This window comes from Mus musculus, chromosome 3, assembly GCF_000001635.26.
Source record: "Mus musculus strain C57BL/6J chromosome 3, GRCm38.p6 C57BL/6J".
Taxonomy (NCBI): domain Eukaryota; kingdom Metazoa; phylum Chordata; class Mammalia; order Rodentia; family Muridae; genus Mus; species Mus musculus.
In genome coordinates this window covers 130,500,005-130,524,705 of record NC_000069.6, presented here as the reverse complement: position 1 = coordinate 130,524,705, position 24,701 = coordinate 130,500,005, and the positions used below count along the sequence as shown (strand labels likewise).

Below are 24,701 nucleotides of genomic sequence, written 5' to 3'. Positions count from 1 at the left end.
GAGAAGCGTGTTTCCAACATGCTGGAAACAAATTATATGACAGGAGCAGGAAATGTTTAAAAAACACATCAAAAATTATATTCCAATCACTACATTCTTGGGACGAACGCTGCAGGTCAGATTACATATTATACACGTTACGGGTTGCTATTTACAATCCCCTGTTTAGAACCGTTGAAAGTTTATAGAAACGATTTCCGCTTTAACTGAGGCATTTCTTGTACTTAATTTCAGCTGAGCAGTAAATTTTTTTTTTTTAAAAAGAAAAGGAAAGAAAATAGAAGAAAAGAAAAACCAACCATGTCGTTGATTTTAATTTCCACGTGGTAGGGAAAGTTAGTATTTATTGAGAGTTTATGATGTGTGTGTTAGTGTGGCAACTGATCTGCATTAATGTATAAAGTAGGAACAACATTCCTTTGAGACCACTTGGGTCCTTTCAAGAAAAAACATTGTTTCACTATTACAAAATTAAATTTCAAAACCTATGTGAGTAAAAAAGCAATTACTGGCCTGTGTTCCAAAAAATGAGGTTTTAAAACACTTCTCCTAAAGCCTAAAACAGTCCACTGAAATTCACATAGGTACAGTTCAGAATTTTATATGTTATTTTGTTGTTTGAAGAAATTGCCTTCTGTGTACAGTATTTCCTTTATCTTAAACAGAGGTTTCCTACTGTAGTCAAATCTTGCTGGACACTTACAAGACTGGACTAGGAATGGCCTTTACATTTTAAAATGATTTTTTAAAAAATCAAAATAACAATAATATTACAAAATACATGAAAACTACATAATACCAAAAATCACCATGCGCAAATAAAATTTATTTTGTCCATGGCTCCACTTGTTTGTTTTATGTGTTTTGGGTGGCTGAATTCTGCCACAAAATAAAATCAGGGAGTTGCACCAGAGACTATGTGGCCCACAGAGCCTAAAATATTAATTTATAGAACAAGCTGGTTGATCCCTGCTTTTAGACAACAGGATGAGAGCTAAATAAGCCATCATCCAGGTTTACATATGCAGGGTTTCGAACCCTGCTCCTAGAGTGGCCAGGAGCACCCACAGTCTTCTTAGCACCAAACATTTCCACGTCATATTGGACTACAGCTTGAGATTCACATATGGCTGAGGAAAAGATGCAGCTCTGAAACAGGGATGCTAAGGTAGTTCATAGAGCACAGAGGCTGAGATTCGCCTGCCAGCTCCATGGTGAAGAATTATCTGCTCAGTACTGTCAACAGTGCGGAGGCCAAGACACCTTGGTCTCTAAGAAACTGAGAATCCACCCTAAACTCTAACTGTTTGTCAAACACCAACAGTTTCTTCTCAGTGACATTAATTTGTTTCCACCCCGATGCCATATTTGTATTAATATTTATGAGATGGAGAAAGATAACTTGCTATATATTTTATGAGCATGCTTTTATGACTAACCATTATCCATCTGTACAGTCATAATTTTCAAAACGGAGCAGCCCCCATCCTCCACTATGAGCCTGAATGAGTAATCCCGTCTTTGGTTAGTTACCGCACTTGCTTCCCACTAAAGTACATCTACTTTGATTCCGTATTCAGCTCTTTAAAGGGGTGGTCTTCCCAGATCTGAACACATGGCACAGATGAAGGAAAATATCCTTTTGATGTCACAGCGTCATGATGTCACGGATGTCAAAACACAAACTTGAGCAAACACCATAATGACAGACTGGCGGGATAAAGGAGAGGAAACAGAGATGGACTGGGGAAGGAAGCGTGCACTGTAAATGCCAACCAGTGTTTCAAAGACCAAGGAGGCAGAAGACTGCAGAGGAAGAATGGTATCCAGATTTCCTGACATAAACACTCCAGTCAAGTGCTATTAACTTAAGGCTAAACGTTCAACTTTTATCCTCCACCAATCTACTTCCTCCTAAAACTACAACGAACCAAATCACTTCAGGAATGCTCATTGCTGGTCTCTGCAAAGACACACTGATGCATGAGTGTGTTTACTGCTTGAAAGACTTCTTGTTGGAAATTTACTTGTTTTCTAGAAACTTTGACAAGCCAGTTTGCTTTTGGAACCCTTAAATCTGTAGATAAACTATGGACCAATCACTTTTTCTATGGAACTGTTTTCTAATCCAGGAGGTTTCTCTCTGTCCCTGGCCTTCCCACCTCCCTCCCCACTCCAAACACACTCTCGCTTGTGCACACACCCTTCTGTATTTCACAAGACTGTACCTTTTCTCCTGTATCACCTTTGGGACCATTTTCTCCAGCATCTCCCTGAGAAGAGGACAAAGTGACACACTTAATATATTGGAGACTTTAAGGAGAGGACATTCTCCACTCAATTCTCCTTTAGACACACCCTCTTACAGTCTCCTGTAATCATTCACAGAGCCAACGGACTTCGACCTGATTGGCTGATTGATGCCAGTACAATTACTTTATTACACTGAACACAGCTGAGTCCCTTTAAACACCACAGCATTAACACAAGGCAGTGACTTACCCGTCAGCCTTCTCATAGTTGATGTGGACATCAAGTTTCCCTCTCTCAGTCTCACTATTCCCTCTGTCCAAAGCTCCGCATAGCAGTGTACCCCTGGCACTTCCCACACTGTGCCATGCACGGCACTTCTGTTTGCTATGTGTGAGTCCTTCTTCAGACCATGCCAAACACTCTTCCTTACTCGCTGTATAAATTCTAGTTGCTGTCAAATCAATGAAGGCGCCAGAGCTAAGTGCGTGCATGCCGTGGCCTCCAAAGCCTGTGGACTGCATATTTATCTACTTAGGGCTCCATAGATGGCATTCATAAAAGGGAATTTTTACCAGGGACTAAAACACCAACCAAAGAGTATACATGGAGGGACTCAAGGCTCCAGCCACACACATAGCAGAGGATGGCCTTGTGGGACATCAATGAGAAGCCTTATGAAGGCTCGATGTCCCAGTGAATGCCAGGACAGGGAATGCGAGGACAGGGAAGCAGGCGTGGGTGGGTTAGTGAGCAGAAGGAGGGGGATGGTATGGGGGGTTCTTGGAGGCATGAGTAGGGTCTCATTCCACACTGGGCAGAGCCTAAGCATAGACACCTCAAGGTCCCCCCTCCCCCCAGTGACACACTTCCTCCAACAAGGCCTCCAACTAGTGCCATTCCCAGAGTCAAGCATTTCCAGCCCACCACAGGGGATGTGTGCTCCAGTGGCATCTCCTTCCTTCCCACAGGCAGCACAATGGCAAGTTTTCATTTTATCTCTGTGCTTTGCCCTGCTGAACTGTGAGTGCTTTAATTTAAGCCTTATAGCATGCTAGAGATGGATGCCATGGATTTTAGATTCAGTAGAACAGAGTCTGGCGCTGGCACTCATCAGGCGAATGCAGTGCTCTCGGTGCTGAGTGTCTCTTGGTAACAAAGATAAACCATGCAGTTGTTAGAACCAAGTCCTGTACTGGGTTGAGTATCTCAATGCATGCCAGCACCCCCTCTCCCAAAATAACAGTCCTTGCTGTTGGAGGTATCATTTCCTTGGTGTTTGTGGTGTTTCTATCCTGGGTGGCTCTGTTCTCTAGCTTCAGGAGATGTCATTTCCCACCATTTAAACATGTCAATGAAATAAGAGAGAGACTAGCAGTTGTGGGTTTTTAAGAATGAGAAAAGAGAAGAGAGAGATAGTCACTCTCCCCCTCCAAAGCTCCTTCTACCGTTTCAAATAAACAAGAACTCAACTTGCTCAGGCGCCTGTGTGCAGTGACAGATACTCGACAGGAGGGAAGGACCCTATCTGTGAACCTAAGGTGGGTGCTGGCGCTGTTCCCTCCGCAATTTCCACATGAAACAGTTATTTGATGACTAAATGATTTCAAGTTAATGACCATGAACTCATGTGATATCATAAAGCACACTGACCATGTGCTGTGGGCACTGCCAGTAGGTGGCTTGCTTGTATGCATTCTAGAAATTGTCTTGAAAACCCCTTTAAAACGCCAATCTCCTTCTTGGGAAACCTGGTCGAGGGGGTTCAGAGCAGTTGTGAAATAAAGAGCTTGACTATCCCATCATGAATGGCCTTTGACACCCCTCTAATGCTGCCCTTCCAATTTAATACTGCCTTCCCTCTGCTGTACAAGGCCGAAAAAATACGGTTAAATGGAGGACTAGTTCCTTGATCTTTGGATGGCCTTCTTCTGCAACCAGAGCTATCGTATCTGTCAGAAAGACTGTCACTTAGAAAGAACACAATGTGTCATAGAATCCAGGTAGCTCTCCACTCACAGATACACCCAAACACCATTGGCAGTTGGCAGCGGTGGGAACCTGTAGTATGAATAGCACCGCGCACAGCAGAAGTCTGGAAACTGGAGGTAGGCCTGCATGGAGTACTGAAGGTATCTAAGGGGATTAACCCATGATGCCCCACTCTCCATTTGTGCCCCTTCCTGGTTTTGATGAGGATTTGTGGGGTCACTCTTAGATAACTGGTACAGGTAAACACCTATATCCCACTGACCTTTGACCTAGAGTCCTCAGAAGCAGCAGAGGGAGATGCAGACGTTTAGGAAGGGATCAGAATGGCATCAGTGAGTATGCAGAATGCTTTTTTTTTTTAAGCAGGGCTAGGGGCTTCTGAACCCTGGCATGCAGTGTCTGCCCCTTCTACCCTTCCTTTCAACCCCAAACTCAAATGCTGTAAGGGAGGGGAAAGAACCATATCCACCCCCCCCCCCCCCACTATTTGGCAGTCCGAAAGACAAGCCAATAAACACTTACTACCTCTTCCAGAAATCTCCACTTATCTGTCCATCTGCCCGTCCATCTCTCCACCCCCCCATCCTCTCACCCACCCAGTTCAGTTGGGGTGTAGCTTTGGAGAAGCGGGGTGACGAGCAAAGGCAGAAGCATCTTTACCTTTTCTCCTTCTTTTCCAGGTTCTCCCTGAGCACAAAAAGAGAGATTGTGAGGAATTAGTGGAGAGCTAGCGAGTGAAGCAATAGCAGGCAAGGCAGAACACGCACTGAATGCACTAGGTGGGTGGACTATACAGGGCACTGTCGATTATGGCTTTAATTTTTATATGAAAACAAGTCACAAAAGTACCCAGAAGGACTGGGTACAGAAACCAGTGCTAACTTTAATCCCAAGTCCTTACTTATAAGTATAATGACATCCAGTAGATAAGAAGTTACCCAGGAGTGGGCTGGGACACTAAGGGGGAGTGACGGTGTGGCACCAAGATGTCTCTCCAAACTCCAGATCAATAAGGGGGTTAGCATGTCCTTCCATAAAGCTGCCTATTGAAGATATGTTTCGACACATGGACTGTGTCAGGGCTGACCTCTGGTACAGTTCTGCCATCTATATTCTTGGACATGATCATAAGCCCTCAATGCAGCACTGACACCCCTTGACAACATCATCAATTCTGTAACTGGTAGAAAGCAACATGCTGCAGATCAAGACAGCGGAATGGAGGAATGGAGCAGAGCTTTAGTCTGTTAAGGTTCCTACTAGAAATGGCAGCCAGGAACACGAGAGGCCTAAAATATGAAACTGTTCTCTGGAGAGAGCTGCATTTTTCCCCTTTCTCTAGGAAAGGGCAGGGGACAGACAGGAAACATCCTAAAGTACCTGCACATTGTGATGACATTTCCTGATCGGAAGCTTTAATAAGCTTTGCCATGAGATCAGACTGCTTTTAAAAAACAGTGTAACGAGATGATTGTAGAAAAAAGAAAACCAAACTGAAAGAAAACCCACTCTAGAGGTGAGCTTGGGGCAAAACTCTTTTCATTCTCAGGAACTCATCCTGGCCCCCTGGCTTTCTGCATCTCTGGTGACCCGCACAACTCAACATCCATTCTGAAAGCCGCATTGCCAGGCAACACAGGACCAGCACCAGGGATACGCCTCAAGCATTAGCAACCACCCTCAGGCTGTTTAGTAAAGTACGAGGGAGGGAAGAAGACAGAAGGCGGCTGGGGTCCAGAAGGAATATCTTTTTTCTTCTCCTCCAGGACAATAGAAAGGGCGAGTTTATGAGTTTTAGGTCTGCCCACAGCACCTAAATAGCAGTGTGATGTGTAGAATCAGCTGACAGGCATCTGTGGGTACAGACCCACACCAGCACAGCTGATGGGATTAGACATCGGTTTTGTACTTCAAGGGGTGTTCACTCATCAAAGGATTTGGGATTTGTCTGTCTGCGTGGCTTAAACTAAACTGTCACCAATCTCTTTTGATTTAACGGATTCATTTGTTCTTCAAGAAACCAAGCAAACAGGCAATCCAAAAAAAATCCTCATTACATTTTTTCCCTGCTTAGTAATTCAAACTATATCCATTTTTAAATTCTAAACACACCACATCTTTATTCTGTTCTTTGTCTGATTAACTGGCCATGTTGTGTAAAAGCTGAAGGTGGCCAAATCTTGAGAAAAAGCCATCGAAGCTCTGTAAACATCATCTGTGGTGGGGCTTAGCTAATATGTACATTTTAGGCAGCGTGAACATGACCTATATTTTCACATCTTATTAAGGGGTAAAATGACAGTAGTCATTTTGGAGGCTTTTTTATGCTAGTGAATTATAACCACAAGATATATTTCTTTAGAACTGTTTTATGGGTGTTTTGCTTGCATGTATGTTTGAGAAGTTACTTACGAAGGGTCAAGAGATGTTATGTGGGCATGGAGAATTGAACTCAAGTCCTCTGTGAGAGCACTCATCTCCCCAGCCCCATAGGGAAGGTTTTAGACAGCCGTGTATCCTATTTCTTTTTTTATGCATGTCTAATGCTAATGACAATCTTAGACATAATTTGGTCATTAGTTACAAAGTACTATGACAGCATGTTATTCCACTGACAGAACATTCTATCCAACTTCAACCAGAAGAACAATTTACAAACTGTGACAGCTTACAGCCATGTAGGAACCATGTTGTGGATGACTGTGTTCTACTGTTTCTCTACCCACCTTAGGTCCTGGTAGTCCACTCTGCCCGGCTGCTCCAGGTGATCCAGGCTCACCCTCAAAATAGAAAGTACACATTACTAAGCAAAATAAGCCAACCTAGCACATAATAGAGATGATGAGAGGAGTTGGCCACCTTAGAACGAGCTAGAAAAACAGAGAATAAGTAACTACTAGAATAATTAGTCCCACTGTGGCCCAAAGATCTACATGCTTGAGAACAAAGTATTCAACTGAGTTAATTCCCTTTGTGTGGTCTTTTCATCAATAAGAAAGCTGAGTGAGGAGTTGTCAGGGATGCTGGTAGCTAATATGGTTCTGGGTACCATCCAATTAGTATTTGTTGAATGAATAAAGCTCACTTGGCAATAATAAACTCTCTTGGTGGAGAACTTGTAAATGATCTATCAGCTCAGTTAAAGACTAAATCACTAGATATTTTTTTTTCTTATTAAACTTAAGTAACACGGATGTATATTTTGAAAATACATATCTTTAAACAGATACCTAATTTTCTAAAACACATTTGGTGGAAAAGCAACAAATAAATAAATAAATAAATATAAAAAATAAAAAGGCTTTGTAAAAGTGGTTTTGCAATAGTGTTGTGAAAACAACTAAAACAACCAGACTTATTCCTCATGGTCATACTGTACGATTGGCTCTTAAGAGCAAGGTAATGGATGTCCAGCTAGAAAATTCCCTGTTTCCAGAAGATGGTGGTATATACCATCCTTTCTGAACCAGTGATTCTTTTCCAAAGAGGTGGGAGAACAAAGCAGCAATAATAACAAAATAGTCCAAGTCCCTTGAAATGTCTAGAAACAAAGGACACTGTGTCCCTTATGTTCCCATGTGTCTCATACGTCTGTCCATTTAATTTAATCCCCAGGGTCCTTAGGGCGTGACTGACTTCTAGACAGCTTTCCTTTCCACGGACAAAAGTAAAGTTGCTTCTTAGCTGATGTCTTAAGACAGTGATTGCTTTAACTTTAAGAGCAGTTTTGGCTTCACTACAAATTTAATTCATTTAGAAGACTATTTCCCAAGTAACCTGGTATCATTTTTCCATATTCAAAGCATGTACATTAATAACAAATATTTTTCACATTTTTATCTATTTATCTCATTGTATGTGGGTGTGCAAATGCATGCACATACAAGCCCCCGTGTGCAGGTGGAAGTCAGAGAAGAGCTTGAGGGAGTTGGCTCTTTCCTCCTGTCTTGTGAGTTCCAGGTGTCGAACTCTGGTCATCAGGGTTGGTGGCAATCACTGTTCCTGGCTGAGCCTTCTGATGGGTGTAAAGTATTATTTCTTAAATGCCACAATCTTTACACTCATCAGTTCAGTTATCACAATGTGCACGAGGGAAGTTTTACTTTTATCTGTTTTATAGGTGCTGAAATTAGGACATGGGGGAAATTAGCACTCTGTGTGGATTTATGGAAAACAGTCAAGATTTGCACTAGCCTGACCTAAGAGGCTGTGTGGAGACAGACGGAAAGATACGTGTGTGTGTGTGTGTGTGTGTGTGTGCGCGCGCACACACACATATGACAGAGATTGAGTGACTGATATTCTCTAACATTTGAGTCACATATCCCATCTACAAGTGGCTTTCCAAAAGGCATAGAAACCTGAGGTAAATATAACGGACAGAGAGATATGTGTGTCCCACATAACCTAGGCCGGTGAAGCACTCACACTTGTTCCAGAGTATAACTGCTAAAGTCTTTACCTTCTGGAAGAAATTCTGCTTCCTACAGAAAGTCACTTTGTAACCGGAAGTCTTGTGCTTTCTTTGTTAAGTGACAAAGCTGTTGAGTTACAATAATGAAGGGCATCATGGGAAGGGTTTGACATGCTATTTGGACTTTACAGAGGATAAATGCTTAGAAACAGAGTCTGGCCTGAAGGACGACCATCATTTACCATGCAAACAGAAAAGAGCTACCAAGTCTGCCTTCAAAGACTCGGCCACAGGATGCTCTGATGTCATAACTCATGGTGAGATTTGCAGAGATGACAGGGCCAGCGAACACTGCAAACTCTATTCAGACCTTCAAAGAATAACCATGGTAGCCAGAGCCCAACAAAACATGCTTAAAGCCCTGGATCCGGGGAAAACTCATGCTGAGATGTGAAGTGGAAAGGAAAAATATTGCTTAGGTAACTGCATATTGTTTCCCTCAATATATGAACCCCAAGGGACTAAAATCTGGGCTCGGTCTCTCATTGTTCATGTTGCTACAGGAACATCCAACAGAAGAGGAAACTAAGAAGCGGGACTCGTAACCTCTCTCCATGCAAGCTACCTTCATGCTGTCCTGTTCTCATAGTCGTTTTCACTCACGGCTGTGTATTTTTAAGCAGCTATCAGCATGTTCCATGGCCTAGTGCAGTGAGTTGTTATCACCATGCCCTGGATTTGTTTCTATAGGATACCCATGATTGTCTTGTGGGTGGTTGGATTAGCCTCTACAAGTATCAGGTGTGGCTAATCCTTTAATTAATTCTGCATGGCTGAATACTCAGGTTATTTAAAATAGCTATCTCTGGAACTATGATGTTTTTTTTTTTTTTTTTTTTCCATTTTTTATTAGGTATTTAACTCATTTACATTTCCAATGCTATACCAAAAGTCCCCCATATCCACCCACCCCCACTCCCCTGCCCACCCACTCCCCCTTTTTGGCCCTGGTATTCCCCTGTACTGGGGCATATAAAGTTTGCAAGTCCAATGGGCCTCTCTTTCCAGTGATGGCCGACTAGGCCATCTTTTGATATATATGCAGCTAGAGTCAAGAGCTCCGGGGTACTGGTTAGCTCATAATGTTGTTCCACCTATAGGGTTGCAGATCCCTTTAGCTCCTTGGCTACTTTCTCTAGCTCCTCCATTGGGAGCCCTATGATCCATCCATTAGCTGACTGTGAGCATCCACTTCTGTGTTTGCTGGGCCCCGGCATAGTCTCACAAGAGACAGCTACATCTGGGTCCTTTCAATAAAATCTTGCTAGTGTATGCAATGGTGTCAGCGTTTGGATGCTGATTATGGGGTGGATCCCTGGCTATGGCAGTCTCTACATGGTCCATCCTTTCATCTCAGCTCCAAACTCCGTCTCTGTAACTCCTTCCATGGGTGTTTTGTTCCCAAATCTAAGGAGGGGCATAGTGTCCACACTTCAGTCTTCATTCTCCTTGAGTTTCATGTGTTTAGCAAATTATATCTTATATCTTGGGTATCCTAGGTTTGGGGCTAATATCCACTTATCAGTGAATACATATTGTGTGAGTTTCTTTGTGAATGTGTTACCTCACTCAGGATGATGCCCTCCAGGTCCATCCATTTGGCTAGGAATTTCATAAATTCATTCTTTTTAATAGCTGAGTAGTACTCCATTGTGTAGATGTACCACATTTTCTGTATCCATTCCTCTGTTGAGGGGCATCTAGGTTCTTTCCAGCTTCTGGCTATTATAAATAAGGCTGCTATGAACATAGTGGAGCATGTGTCCTTCTTACCTGTTGGGGCATCTTCTGGATATATGCCCAGGAGAGGTATTGCTGGATCCTCCGGTAGTACTATGTCCAGTTTTCTGAGGAACCGCCAGACTGATTTCCAGAGTGGTTGTACAAGCCTGCACTCCCACCAACAATGGAGGAGTGTTCCTCTTTCTCCACATCCTCGCCAGCATCTGCTGTCACCTGAATTTTTGATCTTAGCCATTCTGACTGGTGTGAGGTGGAATCTCAGGGTTGTTTTGATTTGCATTTCCCTGATGATTAAGGATGTTGAACATTTTTTCAAGTGCTTCTCTGCCATTCGGTATTCCTCAGGTGAGAATTCTTTGTTCAGTTCTGAGCCCCATTTTTTAAAGGGGTTATTTGATTTTCTGAAGTCCACCTTCTTGAGTTCTTTATATATGTTGGATATTAGTCCCCTATCTGATTTAGGATAGGTAAAGATCCTTTCCCAATCTGTTGGTGGTCTTTTTGTCTTATTGACGGTGTCTTTTGCCTTGCAGAAACTTTGGAGTTTCATTAGGTCCCATTTGTCGATTCTCGATCTTACAGCACAAGCCATTGCTGTTCTGTTCAGGAATTTTTCCCCTGTGCCCATATCTTCAAGGCTTTTCCCCACTTTCTCCTCTATAAGTTTCAGTGTCTCTGGTTTTATGTGAAGTTCCTTGATCCACTTAGATTTGACCTTAGTACAAGGAGATAAGTATGGATCGATTCGCATTCTTCTACATGATAACAACCAGTTGTGCCAGCACCAATTGTTGAAAATGCTGTCTTTCTTCCACTGGATGGTTTTAGCTCCCTTGTCGAAGATCAAGTGACCATAGGTGTGTGGGTTCATTTCTGGATCTTCAATTCTATTCCATTGGTCTACTTGTCTGTCTCTATACCAGTACCATGCAGTTTTTATCACAATTGCTCTGTAGTAAAGCTTTAGGTCTGGCATGGTGATTCCGCCAGAAGTTCTTTTATCCTTGAGAAGACTTTTTGCTATCCTAGGTTTTTTGTTATTCCAGACAAATTTGCAAATTGCTCCTTCCAATTCGTTGAAGAATTGAGTTGGAATTTTGATGGGGATTGCATTGAATCTGTAGATTGCTTTTGGCAAGATAGCCATTTTTACAATGTTGATCCTGCCAATCCATGAGCATGGGAGATCTTTCCATCTTCTGAGATCTTCTTTAATTTCTTTCTTCAGAGATTTGAAGTTTTTATCATACAGATCTTTCACCTCCTTAGTTAGAGTCACGCCAAGATATTTTATATTATTTGTGACTATTGAGAAGGGTGTTGTTTCCCTAATTTCTTTCTCAGCCTGTTTATTCTTTGTATAGAGAAAGGCCATTGACTTGTTTGAGTTTATTTTATATCCAGCTACTTCACCGAAGCTGTTTATCAGGTTTAGGAGTTCTCTGGTAGAATTTTTAGGGTCACTTATATATACTATCATATCATCTGCAAAAAGTGATATTTTGACTTCCTCTTTTCCAATTTGTATCCCCTTGATCTCCTTTTGTTGTCGAATTGCTCTGGCTAATACTTCAAGTACTATGTTGAAAAGGTAGGGAGAAAGTGGGCAGCCTTGTCTAGTCCCTGATTTTAGTGGGATTGCTTCCAGCTTCTCTCCATTTACTTTGATGTTGGCTACTGGTTTGCTGTAGATTGCTTTTATCATGTTTAGGTATGGGCCTTGAATTCCTGATCTTTCCAAAACTTTTATCATGAATGGGTGTTGGATCTTGTCAAATGCTTTTTCTGCATCTAACGAGATGATCATGTGGTTTTTGTCTTTGAGTTTGTTTATATAATGGATTACATTGATGGATTTTCGTATATTAAACCATCCCTGCATCCCTGGAATAAAACCTACTTGGTCAGGATGGATGATTGCTTTAATGTGTTCTTGGATTCGGTTAGCGAGAATTTTATTGAGGATTTTTGCATCGATATTCATAAGAGAAATTGGTCTGAAGTTCTCTATCTTTGTTGGATCTTTCTGTGGTTTAGGTATCAGAGTAATAGTGGCTTCATAAAATGAGTTGGGTAGAGTACCTTCTACTTCTATTTTGTGAAATAGTTTGTGCAGAATTGGAATTAGATCTTCTTTGAAGGTCTGATAGAACTCTGCACTAAACCCATCTGGTCCTGGGCTTTTTTTGGTTGGGAGACTATTAATAACTGCTTCTATTTCTTTAGGTGATATGGGACTGTTTAGATGGTCAACTTGATCCTGATTCAACTTTGGTACCTGGTATCTGTCCAGAAATTTGTCCATTTCGTCCAGGTTTTCCAGTTTTGTTGAGTATAGCCTTTTGTAGAAGGATCTGATGGTGTTTTGGATTTCTTCAGGATCTGTTGTTATGTCTCCCTTTTCATTTCTGATTTTGTTAATTAGGATTTTGTCCCTGTGCCCTTTAGTGAGTCTAGCTAAGGGTTTATCTATCTTGTTGATTTTCTCAAAGAACCAACTCCTCGTTTGGTTAATTCTTTGAATAGTTCTTCTTGTTTCCACTTGGTTGATTTCACCCCTGAGTTTGATTATTTCCTGCCGTCTACTCCTCTTGGGTGAATTTGCTTCCTTTTTTTCTAGGGCTTTTAGATGTGTTGTCAAGCTGCTAGTATGTGCTGTCTCCCGTTTCTTCTTGGAGGCACTCAGCGCTATGAGTTTCCCTCTTAGAAATGCTTTCATTGTGTCCCATAGGTTTGGGTACGTTGTGGCTTCATTTTCATTAAACTCTAAAAAGTCTTTAATTTCTTTCTTTATTCCTTCCTTGACCAAGGTATCATTGAGAAGAGTGTTATTCAGTTTCCACGTGAATGTTGGCTTTCCATTATTTATGTTGTTATTGAAGATCAGTCTTAGGCCATGGTGGTCTGATAGGATACATGGGACAATTTCAATATTTTTGTATCTATTGAGGCCTGTTTTGTGACCAATTATATGGTCAATTTTGGAGAAGGTCCCGTGAGGTGCTGAGAAGAAGGTATATCCTTTTGTTTTAGGATAAAATGTTCTGTAGATATCTGTCAGGTCCATTTGTTTCATAACTTCTGTTAGTTTCACTGTGTCCCTGTTTAGTTTCTGTTTCCACGATCTGTCCTTTGAAGAAAGTGGTGTGTTGAAGTCTCCCACTATTATTGTGTGAGGTGCAATGTATGCTTTGAGCTTTACTAAAGTGTCTCTAATGAATGTGGCTGCCCTTGCATTTGGTGCGTAGATATTCAGAATTGAGAGTTCCTCTTGGAGGATTTTACCTTTGATGAGTATGAAGTGTCCCTCCTTGTCTTTTTTGATAACTTTGGGTTGGAAGTCGATTTTATCCGATATTAAAATGGCTACTCCAGCTTGTTTCTTCAGTCCATTTGCTTGGAAAATTGTTTTCCAGCCTTTCACTCTGAGGTAGTGTCTGTCTTTTTCCCTGAAATGGGTTTCCTGTAAGCAGCAGAATGTTGGGTCCTGTTTGTGTAGCCAGTCTGTTAGTCTATGTCTTTTTATTGGGGAATTGAGTCCATTGATATTAAGAGATATTAAGGAAAAGTAATTGTTGCTCCCTTTTATTTTTGTTGTTAGAGTTGGCATTCTGTTCTTGTGGCTGTCTTCTTTTTGGTTTGTTGAATGATTACTTTCTTGGTTGTTCTAGGGCGTGATTTCCGTCCTTGTATTGCTTCTTTTCTGTTATTATCCTTTGAAGGGCTGGATTCGTGGAAAGATATTGTGTGAACTTGGTTTTGTCGTGGAATACTTTGGTTTCTCCATCTATGGTAATTGAGAGTTTGGCCGGGTATAGTAGCCTGGGCTGGCATTTGTGTTCTCTTAGTGTCTGTATAACATCTGTCCAGGCTCTTCTGGCTTTCATAGTCTCTGGTGAAAAGTCTGGTGTAATTCTGATAGGCCTTCCTTTATATGTTACTTGACCTTTCTCCCTTACTGCTTTTAATATTCTATCTTTATTTAGTGCATTTGTTGTTCTGATTATTATGTGTCGGGAGGAATTTCTTTTCTGGTCCAGTCTATTTGGAGTTCTGTATGCTTCTTGTATGATCATGGGCATCTCTTTTTTTATGTTTGGGAAGTTTTCTTCTATTATTTTGTTGAAGATATTAGCTGGCCCTTTAAGTTGAAAATCTTCATTCTCATCAATTCCTATTATCCGTAGGTTTGGTCTTCTCATTGTGTCCTGGATTACCTGGATGTTTTGAGTTAGGATCCTTTTGCATTTTGTATTTTCTTTGACTGTTGTGTCGATGTTCTCTATGGAATCTTCTGCACCTGAGATTCTCTCTTCCATTTCTTGTATTCTGTTGCTGATGCTCGCATCTATGGTTCCAGATCTCTTTCCTAGGGTTTCTATCTCCAGCGTTGCCTCGCTTTGGGTTTTCTTTATTGTGTCTACTTCCCCTTTTAGTTCTAGTATGGTTTTGTTCATTTCCATCACCTGTTTGGCTGTGTTTTCCTGCTTTTCTTTAAGAGCCTGTAACTCTTTAGCAGTGCTCTCCTGTAAATCTTTAAGTGACTTATGAAAGTCCTTCTTGATGTCCTCTATCATCATCATGAGAAATGTTTTTAAATCTGGGTCTAGATTTTCGGTTGTGTTGGGGTGCCCAGGACTAGGTGGGGTGGGAGTGCTGCGTTCTGATGATGGTGAGTGGTCTTGATTTCTGTTAGTAGGATTCTTACGTTTGCCTTTCGCCATCTGGTAATCTCTGAAGCTAGCTGTTTTAGTTGTCACTGTTAAGAGCTTGTTCTTCAGGTGACTCTGTTAGCCTCTATGAGCAGACCTGGAGGGTAGCACTCTCCTTAGTTTCAGTGGGCAGAGTATTCTCTGCAGGCAAGCTCTCTTCTTGCAAGGCAGGTACCCAGATATCTGGTGTTCGAACCAGACTCCTGGCAGAAGTTGTGTTCCACTCACTAGAGGTCTTAGGATCACGTGTGGAATCCTGTGTGGGCCCTTGCGGGTGTCAGGCGACTCAGCTGGCAAGGTAGCCGGGGCTCGAGTGGAGTGGAAGGGGTTTGTGCCCCAGATCAAGCCCGGGTAGCCTGCTTCCCTATGTACCGCAGTCTCAAGTTCCACGCGATTGGATTGGGGTAGGCGCTGTGTTCCACTCACCAGAGGTCTTAGGGTCCCGTGGGGAGTCCCGTGTGGGCCCTTGCGGGTGTTGGGCAAGACTCTGCTGGCAAGGTAGCCCGGGGCTCGAGTCTCGAGTCGAGCGGAAGGGACTTGTGCCCCAGATCAGGCCCGGGTAGCCTGCTTCCCTATGTACCGCAGTCTCAAGTTCCGCGTGATTGGATTGGGGCAGGCACTGTGGTCCACTCACCAGAGGTCTTAGGGTCCCGTGGGGAGTCCCGTGTGGGCCCTTGCGGGTGTTGGGCAAGACTCTGCTGGCAAGGTAGCCCGGGGCTCGAGTCTCGAGTCGAGCGGAAGGGACTTGTGCCGAACTATGATGTTTTCCTCGCAAGATTTTTAGTTATGAAAGTAAATCTCAGTATTTATTTGTATCCACTGGGAACATTTTAAGGTACCCACTGTGAGATTCTAAATTGCTTTCAAAGGGGGTTCTAAATTTTCTTTGCTTTTTAAATTTTTATTCTAAGGGTATGATTGTTTGTGTGCACGTACATGTGTGCACAATGTGAGTATCTGTGCCCACAGAGGCTAGCAGATGGTGCTATATCCCCTGGATTGGTGTTACACGTGGGTGGGTAACACTACCTCCCCTGCAACCATATAGGTGTTAAGAAGCAAACTTGAAGAGCATCAAGTGTTCTTAATGCTGAGTCATCTCTCCTTCCCCCCTTTCTTTTCTAGGCAACCAATTTTTATTTTTCACAGCTTTGTCAGTATTAGGCATTACAACTTTAACAATTTTGTGGCCATTTCTCCTAGTGTGTGTGTGTGTGTGTGTGTGAACTAGTCTCAATGTTGTTGGACTGCTTACCCATCTATTTTATATTTCTAAACACTGTGGACATTCTATAGACGGTACTAAAGTAAAACAGCAGAGGAAATCTTAACTGAAAAGGTTTTTTCTACTATAGTGGAAATTTTAGGGTGGTCCCTGGACCTGGAATACCATTCACCTCCATAATTCAACTGCAAGTAACTTGGACTGCCATTTTGGGATGGTTGACTCCTTTCATTTTGGTTTAGGCCAAATTCTCTTTAGAATGCCCATATCAAAGACCACTCAAGGCTCTTACAAACCATGTCAGGCACTGCTACTCAACAGTACCGTGGATGAATCCTGAAGGGTAGAAGGGGATACAGTTTCTCCTAATGATGAGTGCTAAGGGCAAGCGGGTCATTTATCTGGAACAGTGTTCACTACTGCTCCAGTCACAGTGGTTTCTCATCCTGTCAGTGAGAACTGAATGTGGGTCTTAGCTTTAAATATTCAGTATAACATAGCTTCGCCTTCATCGTGTTATAACATAGTTGTTACATTTCAGGACTGTACTGTCTTCATCCAAAGAGGAGGGGAAAGTAACTTCAAGGAACAAGGATCAGGTGTTGGTTGGAAAGGGCAGTGGGTCCCATCTGGCCTCGGCCTGTGGAGCTGCAGATGGTAGCTGGGGATGTGTAAGGTTAAAACCAGACATGTTCAGAGTGAGTAAGTTAAGAGTCTGAGAGACAAAGAACAGCAAAGAGGCAGCTGTGAGGTCAGACTCCAAGTCACCCACATTTCCAATCTTGCTCTTCTTCAACCTGACCAACTTGTATCTAAAAACTCACTCAATTTACCATGTTTCTCTCTCCCATTAAACATTGAATTAGATTAGGGAAGTATCCAGTTGGCCCCCAATATTTCTACTCTAAGTCTAAGACACGGGGCAAATCTCTTGTACTTCACAGGGCTCAACACACCCTCTGTGAAGTGTGTGGCTGGATGCATTGCTCATTCCTTGTAAGAGTCAGTGTTATCATCATTTGTTGTTGGACCATAGATGTTAGTAGTAGATCTGTATTCCTTAGAGATTGGATTAAATTTTACTTTTAGACCCAAACTCCCATGCTCTGGAGTCCAAGCCTGGCTACTCTAGTTGTTTGCACATTTTCCTTGGTTTCCCCAGATTCAGATGTGTGGGGCTAGTTGTTCTCTCTTGGTCTCCACCAGCCACCTCTCTCACGCACTGATGAGGTTTGAACTGAAGACTGGGGTATGGGGGAGGGAGGGTTCATCACAGGCTCAGCCTGTTTCTAACTCACTGGCTTCGTCTTTCTCCCTCTCCCATCTCACCGTCACCCTCTCTCCCAGACCATCCTGGGAATTCAGCTTCAGTATAGATCAGCTCGTGACAGTTTTCACTTCTACTCGACACCCAACACCTGTTCTTTTCATTCTCCTTTTCTGGGGGCAGAGGAGACTTTAGAGAAATGAAATGAAAACCATCAAACTCCTCCTGGACAATTAGATTTTTGTTATGCATCAGAGGACCGGGCATCCCTGTAAGAGAGGTTTGTCTTGTTTAGCCCATCAGTACACCTCTTCCATCAAATTAGGACCTCAGTCCTCTTTGGCAATATGATATTAATTAGTAGAAAAGCAGACAGATATGCCAGCCAGGAATTTAATACAAGTGCGCCTCTTCAGAGCATTTGTTGACATGGCCCTTAAGCGGATTGAAATAATAACTAAAGTAAACCGACCAACTTTAAGGAAAAAAAATCTCTAAAATTACAAATATCTAAAAATGTATAATAGGCCACAATAAATTAATAAATCCCAGCATAAGCTGGTTTTGGAAGAAGTCTTCTCATCAATAGCTTAGAGTCTTGTGCTGATAATTCAGAGAGCCATGTATACAAAACCATTTGGAAAACAGTACTAGAAAGCAAAGAGATAAGAGTTTAAATCACCAAAAAATGCTGGATTAAGTTTATTTGGGTATAATTTACATACAGGAGAGGCACTGTCTGCATTGAACATATTAATGTAATGTGAAGATTCAGTTGGGACTATATCCCATATATACTGTCTCTCCTGATACCTCCTTCTTCCTCTTTCCTATCTTCTCTTCCTACACAGCCTTAGTTCTCACTGATGGTTATATACTGTGGTGGTTTGAATAAAAGTGCACCCCTCCCCAAGCTAGACTCATAGGAAATGGCATTTTTAGAGGTATGGCCTTGTTGGAGTAGGTGTGGTCTTGTTAGAGGAAGTGTGTCACTGGGGTTGGACTTTGAGTTTCAGAAGCTCAAGCCAGGCCATTCCTGCTGCCTGTGGACCCAGATGTAGAACTCTAAGCTACCTCTCCAGCACTATGTCTGCCTGCATGCCACCCTGCCTCCTACCATGAAGATAATGAAGAAAATCCAAAGTAAATTCCACCCCATAATTAGCATCCAAACGCTGACACCATTGCATACACTAGCAAGATCTTATCGAAAGGACCCAGATGTAGCTGTCTCTTGTGAGACTATGCCGGGGCCTAGCAAACACAGAAGTGGATGCCCACAGTCAGCTAATGGATGGATCACAGGGCTCCCAATGGAGGAGCTAGAGAAAGTACCCAAGGAGCTAAAGGGATCTGCAACCCTTTAGGTGGATCAACATTATGAACTAACCAGTACCCCGGAGCTCTTGACTCTAGCTGCATATGTATCAAAAGATGGCCTAGTCGGCCATCACTGGAAAGAGAGGCCCATTGGACACACAAACTTTATATGCCCCAGAACAGGGGAACGCCAGGGCCAAAAAGGGGGAGTGGGCGGGTAGGGGAGTGGGGGTGGGTGGGTATGGGGGACTTTTGGTATAGCATTGGAAATGTAAATGAGCTAAATACCTAATAAAAAATGGAAAGAAAAAAAATGTTTGCCTCTATAAGAGTTATCATGGTCACAGTGTCTCTTCACAGCAATAAAATCCTAAGACACAAACCAATCCTCAGCCTGCAAGCTCTGCAGACTGGTGTTCATTAGGAGCTGTCCACTGCTTCCCCCATTCTTGGATCTTCAAACTTGGGAGTGTGGGCTAGTGAAGTGACCAGTGCAGAAGCTGGGCACAGCATCAAGACATATGAAGTAGAAATCTTGGTCTCTGGGGAATGATCTTACAGTGGGAAGAGAAGATTCTGAGTAGAAGGGTCCCCTGGGCCCACAACTAGATGGCTTAGAAGTAGGGTGTTGCCCACCTGTAGTTAACAAGAGCACTACCCAGAATTTCCTTCTTAAAGCAACATGGAAAGGTACAAATGGGAGCCCAGAGAGCACACTGCTGCAGGGCTTTCTTTCTATATGTGAAAAAGCTGTCCACTACACATGCTTTTATGGAAGCGGACTTGGGAAGACAGAACAGAAAACTAGATTAAACACGTTGCATGAAGTGGAAGAGTTTCTTAGAACCGGGTGAAGTCAGCTACAACACAGATTTCAGCTTCCCCATGTTACATAAGTCTTCTCTAAATTAGTCTGTTCACGTTCACTGAAACTTTTGACTGGACTCACATCATCATCAGAGGAGAGGTAGCATTCCAAGGCAATCAGCGTCCATCATGGGACGGGGGTGGGGGTGGAGGAAGAGGGGCCTGGACCTATGCAGGCGCTCTGTTTATTGTTGCATGTGTGGGCATGTGTACATGCATGTCTGCAGATGTGGACACGGTGGAAGGGAGAGAGACACCCCAGCTTCCTTCTACCCCAGAGCAGGAGCCAGAGCGAAGCAGCAGGAAGTGACAGATGAAGGATAAGAGCTAGTAGGTCTCAGTAAAAAGAGGGCAACCTCAGATGCCAAAGCAGGCAGAGCCAAAGCCTGCACGGTTGTACTGTGCTTGGATTTCAGGTTTGTGTGGCTTAAAAAACAACAAGCCTGTATTTCTAGAATGGGTTCTGTTAGCTCTTAGACCAGTGGTTCTCAACCTGTGGGTCATGACCCCTTTGGGGGTTACAGGTCAGTTATCATGTTTACAAGATGTTTAATTATGATTCAGACACAGCAGTAGCAAAATTATAAAGTAGCAACAAAATAAAGTTTATGGTTGAGGGTCACCACAGCATGAGGGACTCTACTAAAGGGCCGCAGCATTAGGGCGGCTGAAAACCACCGCCATAGATCTTGCAGCAGAATATGCTCTTAAAAAATCTTTTACTTCTTAAAATATCCATCTAAGATGATCTTCTTCTTTTTGTTTTTGTTTTTGTTTTTTGTTTTTTCGAGACAGGGTTTCTCTGTGTAGCTCTGGCTGTCCTGGAACTCACTTTGTAGACCAGGCTGGCCTCGAACTCAGAAATCCGCCTGCCTCTGCCTCCCGAGTGCTTGGATTAAAGGCGGGCACCACCACGCCCGGGTAAGATTTTCTTTCTTAAAGTGTAGTCATATGTGTGTGTGTGTGTGTATATATACATATACATATATATAATACATATATACATATATATATTCTGCATATGATTTGAATGCTATATATTTTTCTCTTTGAAAGAAATGGTATTTAATTATTAGTAGAAAATTTAAATGTAAATGAAGAAAATACCTAATTAAAAAAATAACAAAAAAGAAAATTTAAGTGATATGTTCAGCTGGAAAAATATCCTAAAGGTCCATGGAGAAAGACAGAATGAGAAACACTTCTTGTTCACACGCATTTGGAGCAGTGAGAGGTTTTGGGATTATTGAGGCATTTCTGTTGCTAACTTGAAGACCACAGCCTTTCAAATGGAAAATTACAGCCATTCCTCCCACTGTCCATTGACTGGATTTCCAAGCCCATATTACAATTTCTATTGGGCAAATTAGGAAACTGAAGTTTCCAGATAGTCCACAGTCACGTAAATGCTGAGTATATGAATTGAATCAACTTGCCTCATCCGCTTAGCCTCTATTATGTGGTAGTGGCACACTGCCTGGTTTGGTTCTGCTATTAACACCTGGTACCCTTTCTGACCCTTGGTGTCGTCATTCATAACTTAGGTAATCATAGTACCTATTTTATAGAACTGCTATAAGGCTCTGAGCTTATCTGCATATAACACTTAAAACCTTAGGCGGTGCATAATTTTGGTAATTATACAATTTCTGTTCTCTCTACAGAGAAGAAAGTGCTGAAAGAAATGGAACTTCTTATAAAGTGACTGCAGCAGTGCTGTTTCACATCTGGGTGATCGCTCCCAGCCCACTGGCAACTGGCCTGGTGTAAAAAGAAGCTGGATAGATGCTAACCTGTCAGGATTGTCACAGCAAATAATCTCACAATTTTTATTTTTTTAATACCAATTTCAAAATGAATTGTATCATTCAGAAGTAAGAACTAATGATATAATAGTAGGTTCTATGATTGATGGCAAAAATTTTGGATAAAAATTGTCTATGAAAAGATGAAGCCCACAATGGTTAAATATTACTGTTTTAGACAGTAGAATTTTAAGACCAAATTTGTCCATAGTTTACCTTGATCGTACTGCAGCAATATAGCAAAATTTTCTCTTTCTTTTGTCAAATTCTATGAGACGTTATTTAATGCCTATAGCTACCTCCTCAGGGTAATATCCTCTATCCCTTCCTACTGCACTAGGCTGCGCTGTGCTCCTCTGCCAAAGTACTTAACAGCATAGCAATTTAATAGATTTTGGGGTACTGCTTCTACTGTCTCTGTGTCCCATCATCCTGGGATGGCATCCATGATGGCAGGCATAGCTTTCATCTCAGAGCTCAATGGGACCGGGCACTTGTAAGTGCTGAGTAACTGAACGGTTGAGGAAAAGAGTGAACGAATCAATAGGCACATTTCAGGGGAGTTTTGAAAAGGGCTCTTCCAAATTATATACGCAATTGTTCTAGATCTAGTGAGTCAGTATTTCTGTGTTCTTTTTTTTATAAATGCACTCTTCTAAATGGAAATGTCAGGAAAGTGGGCTTCATGATGGTACAATTTGTTCAGCTATATCGGTCTGGTTATTCTGTTTTGCAAAACACCCTTGGAGGAGCTTTCCTTCCCTCCCTCTGCCAATCAATCCCTTAACTTCTTATTCTCCTTTGTTCCAATGTTTTCATCTGTGAGACTGACAGTTAGCATTCAATTTTGGAGTAACATGCTTATGTGAAGTCAAGGGGTCGGGGGCGGGGGGAGTGGTTTGGAAGAAACCATCACTCTGCAGCAAAGAAGTAAACTCCTCTCAGTTAGTGATATGTTCTCCTCCAGGAAATTTAAAATTAATCACATAAAAGACAGGTGTACCTTTCGTTTCATTTGATGAGTTGAATTAAATGAGAGGTCAAATTCTAGAGTAGAGTGAGCAGTATGTGGAATGTTTGAGACTCTATCAAGCACACTAAAGGATGTAGTGATCTTCCGGAACAGTGAGTAATGGGAAAATGAAGATGCTAACAAGAAAGGATGAGTGTTATCGTGGTTACTATAGAAACAGTGGTCTTAGGCTCTTGGAATTCTCATTTACATAATCTTTTAATTTCACAAGATAGGAAATGTAATAAATATAATTCAATTCCCACTGTTAACCAATGCAAGGAGTAAATTATTGTAAGATAATTTCCCTGAACCATTAACTAATCTGGAATCAGAAACCAGCCATTCTTTCCTTCACTATTTTTACTTAGTGGACAACACAAAATCACAATGAAATAGCTCACTGGCAAAAGAAACTTTTAGGCTACAACATATTGAAATCCTTCAAGGATTAAGTTCAGAGTTTGGGAGTGTGCTAGAGAGTAAATCTTAGCCACACGCATGTCGAGCACACACTTATTGCTGACCTATATCTACAGGCCTTAATTCAGACTTTTAAAATGATTTAAACAAGAACGGCATTGTGTTTAATGGCTACCCTCACTGAATCAAGCACAAAATACCGGGTTTGCTCTGGGGTTTAATTGTGTGGACTTGAGTCAATGGTGTGACCTTTGCAAGTCTGGAAGCTTCAATTTATCAGCTCTCTAAATATACTTACAATAAAAAATGCCATTAGAAGTATTTTGTGAAGACGAATGTCAGCTAAGAACTATGAGGCTCCTGGGTAAGAGATGAAACAGCATTCCAAATACCATGGCTACGAGCTAATGAAAATTTAATGTCACTTAAAAACCACACAACTATCTAGGGTAGATTCATAGATGACACATTAGTCTCAGTTTTTATATTATGTTTCAAACCTTAAAAATATGATCTAGAAAAGCCTTTGAAAATTATAGTGGCCAAGATCACTGGGCATTCTTCTTAATTTGGCAAGAATCCTTATGACCCAGGACTGTGATAAAAAAAAAAAATCTCGTCTTCACAGCAAAGATAATTTGCTTTTAATCATAAAAACAGTTGATATTCTTTTTTTAGTGATAAACACATAAGGATATATGTGGATATATATTCTTACATAAGGATATACATGGACAATGATATATATGTATATATGCATACAGATATATGCTGGGTCACTCATGTGCTACTTAGCTGCTATACTTCCTATTTTCATAGCATTTATAGTAATTGCTACTCAAACAGATTATGATGACTTACCGGGCTTGAGTGAAATAAGATAAACATGTTAAAAGAAAATACAAATAAGGGGTTTAAAATAACGCCTAACCTAAGTGTAGCTTTTGAAAGAATTGATATCCAAATATTCTCACAAAACTGTAGAAAATTCCATACATTCGGCCAAATGATTCTCCAGTTTAATAATGATATTTTAAGTAGCCTACACTTCTCCAGAGAGCACTTCTCCAGGGACAGAGTTTAACTGAGTCCATGTGTTATATCTGCCTGTGTGCAGGTCAATCATAGCACACAAGTAAAGTGTTCATTATAGCTTCAACCAACAATACCTACACAGGAGACTTAGAAAACACATTTTTGTGTCTAATACAACTAGCAGCAACTTTTCATATTTTAGGTAAGATTTGGCATGGCATCTGCCCTGTTTTGGCTCCTGGAAACCAGCACAAATGATAGGAAACCAGCTTTCAGAGTTGGGAACAAAAGATTCGAGAAACTTCTTGCATAGTCAATGTGACACAAATGACATTTGGGGGCCAGTGTCTTTAGGGGACAGTCCTTTCTTTTATTTTATAGATAGAGCTACATCTTACACTCAGAGAGGAAAGGACTCTTCAAAGAACATAGGATGTCACCCCAGGGCTGGAGACATTAACAGTAGTGATCATACTTCTGATGTCATATGTGATGTGTCCTTCTTCCTGTACACATAGGGACCATTTTGACTACTCATGTTATACTGTGTGGAAGGTCGGCTGGAAATGCCATGGG

General features: G+C 41.8%; 1 protein-coding gene across 33 annotated transcripts in view; it reads right to left on the bottom strand.

The window, feature by feature from the left end:
- Positions 1-24,701, bottom strand: part of Col25a1 (collagen, type XXV, alpha 1) — a 419,527-nt gene that overhangs the window by 75,179 nt on the left and 319,647 nt on the right. For 31 of the 33 annotated variants that reach the window (XM_006502276.4, XM_006502286.4, XM_017319804.2 and 28 more), the window contains 3 exons: positions 6,969-7,022; positions 4,903-4,929; positions 2,229-2,273 (listed from right to left, as the gene is read on the bottom strand). In XM_006502276.4, the coding sequence (XP_006502339.1) occupies positions 2,229-2,273; positions 4,903-4,929; positions 6,969-7,022 (126 nt within the window). The remainder of the gene's footprint in view (positions 1-2,228; positions 2,274-4,902; positions 4,930-6,968; positions 7,023-24,701) is intronic. The other 2 variants (XM_006502269.4, NM_198711.3) reach the window with 1 other exon arrangement.